Genomic DNA, 9,897 nt, shown 5'->3' on the forward strand with positions numbered 1-9,897 from the left:
TACTTTATAACTTTTTCTGTTGAGAATTAAATGACAAGACAAACATAACATGTAATTTCAGTATACATCGCATAAGTCAGGTTTTATTGACATTCAACATCAAATCCACCAAAAAAACATGTTATACAATAATTATCTAATAATTGAGTTCATTATGCAGACAGGCATATGAAATGTTTAAATAGTAGCACCACAGACGCTTCCGAAAACATTACACAGCATGGCACTGGTGGTAGTGAGGAGGGAGAGAAAATGAAAGAGAGAGAACAGTGTGCTCACACTGCCCAGAACACAATCATCAACACTGCTTTACAACCCCAGTGTATACAGCCATGTGCGATGGTGCTCACTAAAGAAAAGACCTCAGGCCACTACAGTGAATTTGGACAACAATCCTACAGGACACTATTTCTCACTGCTAAACAGTCAACTTACCTGTGCTAGAAAATGTTTATCTTTATTCACAATCTTGCTGACTTAAGTTAAGTTTAAATAATGCAGCACTCTCAACCAAGAAACAAGTAATAATTTGTGATCATTTTAAATTAAAAGAAGAAAAAATTAAATGTGGCAATGTTATTATATATTACATTTAAATCCAAAGTGTAAGAATAGCCATAACATTTACTCGTTAAATTTACCATCACTGAAATTGAAATGTAAAAGATAAAAATAATACAAAATTTGAATGTAAACTTTCAGAAAATAACCGTAGGCACTGATTACTGAACTCTGGCACTTATACAAGAGTGTTTAGTAACCTTTACAAAGACCAAAAAATCTACACTCTGAAACTGGATTACTGACTTCAACATAACATACCGATAACAGTTCAAATACAGTAATTACAAAGCAGGGATTTTGTCTTTGGAATGTTCCAGATACTAGAATTGTATTATGTAAAACAGGGCAAAGTAGAGGCCAGCATCAGCCACCTGTCCTTATTTGTGCTGGCCTCTCGCAAAGTGACAGGCAAAATCATAGCTGTTTCTGCACCTGTGTCCGCATATGTTACACTGGAAAGGGTTCTCATAACCATGGCAGCCCATGTGGATGGTGTAAAGGATGTTGTCAGGGAAATATATGTGACAGTGGGGGCAGTGGTGGAGCATCTGGGGGTCTTGTACTGTGGTGGGTGTCCCTGGCTGGCTGTTGGTACCACTCGGAGTGCTGGTTCTCTCACTGCAGGGTCCAATTCCTGGACTACAGCCGCTGTGTGCAGCCGGTCGGGGCTCGGGGGTGATGGGAGAAGAAGCTTGAGCCGCGCTGACAGAGACGGCCGCAGGTGCTGTCACAGGCTGTTGGACGAGGAACGTGGGTTTTTCATCAGGTAGAGATTCTGCTCCAGGAGATACCGGTGCACCTTGAGCTTCCGGCGGGATGCTGGCAAGCTGACCGGCCAAAGTCGAAAGCTGGTTCAGCGGGTTGTCCAATGCCATGTCTTGTTGCTCTCTGGAACCACTTCCAATCACTCCACCAACTTGTGCATCCTTTCCTAGAGCGTTATAGGCCTCCTGATGGAGGTGGGCGTGAGAAGGGAGATCATGGGAGAAATCACCCAAGTGGTGCTGCTCTGAATTAGGTTTTTGCAATACCATGGATGGTGGGCTGAGGTTGATGAGCAGCCGGCGGCCATAGCCAAGTGAGTTTCCTCTCTTCTGCAGGACACTGAGCATCTTTCGGTGAGAGAGAGCGGATCGGGCCCCTTTCATGGGGAGGAGTTTGTGCCTGCGACGCCGGTGATGAGAAAGGTTGCTGCGATCGCTGCAGCGGAAGGAGCACAGCTCACACTTGTAAGGTTTCTCGCCTGTGTGAGAGCGCATATGCGCCTCCAGGTGGCGTTCGTACGCTGAGGCGAAAGGACACAGGTGGCATCTATGGGGTTTTTCACCTGGAGAAGGAGATTGAGAATATCTTATGAACTTGGTAACCTGAGGTAAAGAACAAAGAGTATAAATAAGATTTTAGATCAGTTTTCATTCTTACCTGTGTGGATGCGAATGTGCTCTATAAGCCGAGCAGTGCCTCTGGTGGCATAGTTGCAATAGCGGCACTTGAGTTTACCATCATATGTTCTCTCAAAACCATCCACCAACATCCCTGAACTATCTTCTAAGGAAATGTCCACTGCTGGGTGCTCCAGGCCATTCTGACCAAGTTCTGTAAAGTATGAATGAATGAATGAATGAATTAATAAATAAATAAATAGAATATTAACTAATATTAAGATATGGAACGCCTTAAGATATTATGTTGTTCTACTACAAATTAACCAGTTTTGCATTAAGCACACTTGAATCAGCAGGCACTATTTTTTTATACTGTACACTTTATAAAAAAAAAATTAAAGGCACAATAAAATGAAATGCTATGATCTAATAAAAACTACTATCTAACATACAGTCCTCAAATTCTCAACTCAAAACACTCAAATTAGAAAAATCTGTTAAACTGATATTAAATTAATAATAATAATAATAATAATAGTTTATATATATATATATATATATATATATATATATATATATATATATATATATATATAACTTTACTTAAAACACAATAACAACATTAGGGCCCCACTGCATATTTAGAAAACATAAATAATTAAATATTATATATTACATTATTGTAATAAATATAATAAATAAAGCAACTATTGAATAATTTAAATAATGAAATATTTTGGGATGTTATATATAAATCAATAAACGCATATATATTTAACAATTTATAGAATCAATAATTATAACTAACTACAACATTTGGTCTCAAATTACCCAGCAAGCAACTACAGACTGTTGGCTTTAATTTAGGATTTTAGAATCCTTTGCATAGATAACCAACCCTATTACTCATTCTGGCACAGTTTTCATTTGATTTCCTTTTAATTATATTTGACATTTATTAAAAAAAAAAAAAAAAAAAAAAAAACATAATAATGAATGCAAATCTCAGAAAATAAATGGGGAAAGGGGATAAGACATCCAGATACTTTTAAAGACTGCAGATATTTATAAAAACCGGAGTTACTCCTAAAGCATACAGAAAGATATGCATATATATATATATATACACACACTCACGCATGCACGCACACACACACATACAAACATACATACATCCTGGGGAACACATAGTGAAAATAGTTAGACTGAATGCAATGTAAGTCGCTTTGGATAAAAGCATCTGCTAAATGCATCAATTTAAATTTGTAATTTAATTTAATTTAAATTTATTATATAAATTTACATTTTGACCAGTCAAAAACAACACCGAGAAAGGCTCTCTAAGTAATACCTCCTTGGAGGTCATCACTGTCTTTCCCTCCGATGACAGAGCCAGATATCATGTTGACATGTTGGGTCTGCTGACTCAAGTACTCCTGAAAGTCCTTCACAAAATCCAGAGGTTCTGGCTTCTCCTCGCCCATTGAAAGATGTGCACCGTCGTCTTCTAAGATCTTAAACGGGACCACACAGGCTGTAAATCAAATTCAACCAGAATATCATATAGATGCAACTGAATTACAAGATACGTAAATAAAAATCCTTGTAACTTAGTATAAAAGAGCAACAAAACACAACTTTCCAAGCAATCCTTTAAGTGTAAATCCTGTCGATTATTCTAACGTTACAATAACATTCATCCACAGGCCAACGGGTGCAGTAAACAACATCTTAAGAGTAGAAGTTATATTGGAAATTGTGACGGTTGAAAGACTAATCAGTTGTATTAGTCTGGTTATTATCCAGTTGACAAGGTAACACTCGTTGCTAAGATAGCGAATTAACATTGACGTTGCTAAGCATTCCCAACCATTACCCTATCATTAAAACAACGATTTAAACCAGTTACCTTTTCAAAGGCTTCAGAGAAAATAAAAACAGACTCGGTTGCTCGGATGTTCAGACTGACGGCCCGTTCTTTAACGATATATTAGACAAATCTGGTGGAAAAAAGCTCCATGGTGATGCTGGCCAGCTAATGTCAGCGAGTTAGCACGACTGATTCAGTTAAAAACAGATCTTCAACGAGCTTTACATTTGACCGAGAGTTGGATCGACGTATTTTAAACATATTCCGTGCGTCATTTAGGACTGTGTCATTGGCAAACAGAGAGTAAAAAACGAATTTCGGTGTGTAAAAATAATGCTCTGCGACATCAAAACAAAAGATAACGCAGGGGTGAAAGTTCAACCAGACAGTGCGCCGCAGAAATGATTCCGACCTTCGTTGCGACGGTTGAACATTTAGTTCCTGTGTGTCACTCTGAGTGGATCTGTATTCTGCAGCGCAAGCGAATATAGAAATAAACTATGTTTAATTTCCATATTTTGACTTATGACTTCAGATGCTTTCTTTTTGCAGTTTAGGCTATGCCTATGTCAAATAATTTGTTTTATTTTTTATATCGTTTAATTGGCAGTTGTTTTAAAAGGCTCTACACACATCACTTTCTGTCTTTTTGTCACATTCTGTTAATCTTTTTTGTAATATTATATTGTTTTAAATAACAAAAGCCATGTTTCTAATTAAACAAATGACAAGAAAAAACATAATTTAGAGGAAAAACAAAAGCATGGAGTTTAACTTGATGTTTCATGTTTTAATTTGTTTGTGTCACAATTCTGTAACATTTGTTGAAATTACACAAATAAATGTGATATAAAAATTCAAAGAGTAACTTTATACTCTCACTCTCAGTCCCTATTTAGCAATGACTAACTAGCTCTGTAATTCTATCCAGGCTGATTTTCTTGTCACTGCATAAATAATTGAGTTAAAATTAAAATATATTTCTGAAAGTCTTTTACATGCTTACTTGGTCATATTAATTTACATTTATATCCAAAAGGTATTGCATAACAGCAATGATCCAATTATTTTAAAAAACCTTTTAGTATTCTGCATCAAGTGCATTGATGATTCATAATTCTTTTACCAGATTAGCTAAATACATGGATAATTTCCATATTCAAATGTCATGAGCAATTTGATGAGTACTTGAGCCAATTGCATTACTTTAAATAGCAGGATTGGCTCATTTATGTTTCATAGCGTTTAATATTTAACTAGAGGGGAAGTTAGCTGAAGATCGCATTGCCCCATTTGTGTCAGGGTTGTAGGAAAACCATTGAAGAGGGTGTGACAAATGACCAGTTAGAGCGAGAGCTTTGGATTCTTATGACACTCTTCAGAGTAGTAATGAGAGGGTTCTAGGGTAACACTCAGCAATTCATTGCCTGTGATCATGGTTCAGATGACCACAGAACAATCTGCCAGGCTCCCGTCTTGGGTTAAAATGTTAAAAATCATAGCCTCATTGCAGAGTTGTACATCTACCCCTACAATAAAACTGTGCTCCATGATTCCAGACTTATAAATTATGCTGCATTTGTGTTGTGATCTCAAACAGACTATTCTTCTTACCAAACATAATACCATTGATGTGTTTCTTATCCTGCATTCTGCCATTAATAGCGTCATTTCACTGATAGGACACTAGATGGCGCAGGATGCCAAGTTGTGATGACCATGTAGGGAAATAAGACAAGCCTGTATGGCCAACCTTAAAATTTTTTAATATCAAAATTTACTTGAACTCTTTTGCGTTGCATTATTCACAAAACATAGTAAGAGTATTCAATGTCAGTATTTTGTTTGTTGCATATGAATGAGCAGAGAACACTTTGAGAGGATGCATCCCAGTAATTCAAAGTGCCCTCTTATATTAGCGTTATTGAATGAGAATTATAAATGAAGTCAAACAATTACTATCACGTGCAGTATTTACAGTCTGTGGGTTTTCCAGTGAAAAGCTGCGTAAACTGATCCAAAAGCAGGCACAACAGCCCGACCTTGTGGGGTTGAACTACGACCCCTGAAGCAGTCAATTACAACACTTCCTAATGGCCTGTCCACACTAATGTTATTTTATAGCAATTTAATTATGCTCAGGTTTCCCGTGAAGCCACTTCCCCTTAAATAATTCAAGCAGGGTGACAGTAATTTGTCAGTTGAAAAAGATTAATTGGGGTTTCAAGTGGGCTTCTTTTCATGAAGCGTTATTGTTTTCAAAGCTGGAGTGCAACAGTACATGCAAAAAATAGTTGCATAGATAACAGATAGCATGTATAATGTGTTTGGTCAAAATCATAATAAGAGCGAGATAGACAGAATTGTAAGTCTATCTATCTATCTATCTATCTATCTATCTATCTATCTATCTATCTATCTATCTATCTATCTATCTATCTATCTATCCAAGGAGGCTGCAATGTGATTATAAATGCCTTATAAATCTTTTTTCACGTATAATTTATTTATATACAAATAATGTATTTGATCACAGCTTGATATGCATCCAAACTCTGCACAGACGTCGGTTCATTCGGTTCATTTTGTTTGTATGTCTTACAGCTTCCTCCCTTCTCAATCTCCACTTTAATTTAGCATCTGCTGAGTGTCTGAAGCTGCTCCGTCTACACCTGCTCGGGGGTAAGTCAGACCAAGTTCCCCCGCTGCCCTAATTCACATTTAAAAGCCTTTGAACGAGCGGGCCCCCTTCTCTCCTGCAAAGCGCTTGATTTATGTGCTGTTTGTGGTTTTATAGAACGCGAAACAATTCATTTTCTCCTGAAAAGAAATTGGGTATTAATTTGGAGAAGGCCCCTGAGCACTTTTTTAAGACTGCAATCATATGCTGGAGTCATTTAAAGGCTGCCATGGACATTAGCCCCCGAAGAAAGGCTTTTAATCCTGCCTGAAGAGCGCAGCTATAGAAACGGCTGCCCCAACGCCAAATCATTACTGCTAAAGGGTGAAGGAGGACCACGGCTGGATTTATTCTTCACGCCCCCAAGACTATTTATTTCTGGAGAGACCCTATCTTACGCCCCCACCCCAGTGCGACATGGGGCGTGTGTAGAAGGAGAGAAAGGAAAAGAAATAGGATAAAGGAAGTACATATTAAGCTTTTCATTTTCCTGCCACTTAATTTCCTCGCGGCCGCCTGTGTAATGAATGTAATTGCTACCTTTGATGAGAACACTATTATCTGAATCACACTTTAAATGGGCAAACAAGGCCCCCTCCATCCTCTCTCTCCCCCATCACAAAGCGGGTATGAGATCTCTAATTATGCGACAGAACAAGTGGTTTTTCTCAAAGCCGTGGCGTTGCGCTCGATTGCCAAAGAGCAGCCCTGGTTACATTTGCACAAAGGCGCAGATTAGCGGCGATACGCGCGCCACACACAAAGATGGGCGTTTTTTGTCATTAATTTCCTGCGTGAACCAGCGAATGTCTCCATACAGGAAATTCTCATTTAGTCGAATGCCAGATCTCATTTTCTAAAATATCTGGTCCAATCTGGATGACTGGAATATAAGCCAAAATCGAATCAATAAATAGCCTATAGGGCCTATGTGAATAAGAGGACTGTCACTCAGCATACGAAAGCAAACGATAGAGTAAACTTTATTTAGGAAAGCAGATTGAAAAAAAAAACAAATTATATAGGATGATACAGTAGGCCATTTATCGAGTTTCATTAGGCTTCAGCTTTAGATTGGCCTATAGGCTACGCACACACAACACACATACTTTTATTGCTGTTGGCAATTAAAATGTTTTTTTTTTTTAAATGTCCTATAGCCTAGATCTATCCATCTATATATATTTCTATGTATCTATGTTAATATGTATAGCCAATGTATTCATTTAAATAACGCAATAAAAAGTCACATATATTTCCTGAAAGCTATCATTTTACCTCCTCGTGCGGCTTGGACCACGTTCCGACTTTAGTATGACACGCCGATCCCCAAACAGACAGTTCAGTTATTCATGAGGATTTATCTTCGCACATCTCTCGGCGAGCACGCGGTGAATATCTGTTTAATAAAAGTGTCGGGCTCGTCCTACAGATGACGTGACTTTACGAGGCGACGCACGATAAAACCGCTGTCACCTTATGAAGTCTGAACGCGCGCGCGTCCCCCGGTAACGAATTAAAGCATCGCCGGTGAGATTTTCAAACTTCACAGGTGACAGCACGCTTCTATTCGGTCGAGCTCTTTAGCCTCGCCGAGATGCAAAAAACTATAAAGCAACGTCATAAATGACGAATTACACAATTATTCTTAAATGGCTGGTGTTTTGAGCTATATGCAAAGCCATTTGGCTCCTTAAACGTGAGTTATTATTCTTCAAAGCAAGCTATACTTAAATGATAAAGTGATAATCAATTCCTTTGACTATGATGCCTCGCTTGGAGCCTGGGGGAAAAACTACTGATCACTTCTATTGGTCTGCAAATGATGGTACTTACAGCATGACAGATGGCTGGCAGGAGCGCTGTGTGACTTCAGAAAGGTTTATAATGTCTAAAACAGGCTGCCATTCGGGCCCAGTCAGGCAGCAGAGGAATGGGCCAATATTTCTGAGTGAAGTGGCATTTTAGCTGTATTTATCTGAGGATCTCTACACCAAAACCATAGGCACTAATAAAGAAGATGCTGTAATAGCTTTTGACTGGGTCCAGTCGCTCTGGATGGGGAATGAACTGTCCTTTGCTGAATTATTGTGGCCAAATGCCATTTGTACAGCCTGAAAAGTGGGGGCATTTATCCTGACTGTCAGTGCTTGGCCATAGCTCATGGTCCTGAATGATATCTCCCAACGCACAGTTGCCCCAATACTCGCATTTCATGCTCGGCACTGAGAGGGGAACTAATGGATGGCACTGTCTGAAGGCAGATAATTTAGAGCATCTTCTGTCAAATCTTTAAAACACATGGCTCTACACAAGCCAGTGCACACAGTGAAGTGCATCCAGCGGCACCACCCCTTCGCCTCCCTGCCACACTGGGCCACTGAACCAGGGAGATTCATTAGAAATAGCTTTTGAATTCTCAAAAGCAGACACGGGTACGGGTATCAGCTGATTTAACGCTGAATTTGGATAGAGTGTAGTTTAGTTTTAGTCTCCTTTGTCACAAATGGTTACATATGTACGCACAAGAATACATGTTGAAGATGGCTTTCCCATGAAATTTGCAAGTACCTTGGCAGATTAAGTAGACGTTTGTAGACAGTTCTCCCAGTTCATAATTTACTCAACCTCATGCCTCTCCAATGTAAATAGTGTGTTGCCATAGAAAATAATTTCTCGAAGTATTGTAAACGAAGCCAGAAACTTAAGTTTAATATAAGTAAATCTAAAGTCTTAATTTATTGTTATGTGCTCATGCTGTTCTTCCCTTGCCTGGCTGTCTGTGTGTATTAGACAGCATCTAGGCACAAAGGTTAATGAGAGCTAATGAAATGACCAGTTCAATTGAGTATTGAATATTGATTAAAGCTTATCATTGTCTAATAGACTCCTCATCTCTTTTTCAAACTAGAGCAGAAGTTCTGCACCTCCAATCCTGTTCAATGTTTTGTAATGGGTTTCAGCTACGACTCTTTTACAAACTGTTTTCTATAGCATCGCATTCTATTTCACTATGGAGAAATGACTCTCTGCCTAGTGTTTTCTGTAGCCCATTCTCTACTGTCATTTTTATACAAAGGTCCAGGTTGCTTTCCACATCACAGTGGTTAGTATGTTTTATTTATTCTCCACACAAGTTGATGCCGTAACAAGGAAGTACTCCATTACCTCTGTATTCTGTTTCTGAATGAATAGCCGTTCTAGTATTATTCACTTTCCCTGAACGCTGCTCTTATCTTGCACTGTGCCCAGTAGGCCTCGTTAGTCACCATATGAGGTGAGTGGCCAGGTCATAATGGGAGGGAGGAATGACCCTCGACCTCCATGACCTCTTATCGATCTCTGGGCCTAGTGCAGCTGGTCCTCTCTGTTGTAATGCATAGGGGGAGGAATTTAAA

At 38.8% G+C, this 9,897-nt stretch overlaps 1 protein-coding gene across 3 annotated transcripts in view; it reads right to left on the reverse strand.

Moving 5' to 3' along the window:
- The window catches only part of LOC127976599 (zinc finger protein Pegasus-like), a 164,914-nt gene extending 160,659 nt beyond the window's left edge, over nucleotides 1-4,255 (reverse strand). Inside the window, exons 1-4 of one of the 3 annotated variants that reach the window (XR_008157890.1) lie at nucleotides 3,859-4,255; nucleotides 3,301-3,483; nucleotides 1,987-2,160; nucleotides 363-1,891 (exon numbers count right to left, since the gene is read on the reverse strand). Coding sequence is in view for 2 of the 3 variants with exons in the window: in XM_052581144.1 (XP_052437104.1) it covers nucleotides 942-1,891; nucleotides 1,987-2,160; nucleotides 3,301-3,433 (1,257 nt within the window). In the remaining variant the exon portion in view is untranslated. Of the gene's footprint in view, nucleotides 1-50; nucleotides 1,892-1,986; nucleotides 2,161-3,300; nucleotides 3,484-3,858 lie in introns of those variants that run through there. The other 2 variants (XM_052581144.1, XM_052581143.1) reach the window with 2 other exon arrangements.
- Nucleotides 4,256-9,897: the final 5,642 nt, after the last annotated feature.

Source organism: Carassius gibelio, chromosome B17 (assembly GCF_023724105.1).
Source record: "Carassius gibelio isolate Cgi1373 ecotype wild population from Czech Republic chromosome B17, carGib1.2-hapl.c, whole genome shotgun sequence".
Lineage (NCBI taxonomy): Eukaryota > Metazoa > Chordata > Actinopteri > Cypriniformes > Cyprinidae > Carassius > Carassius gibelio.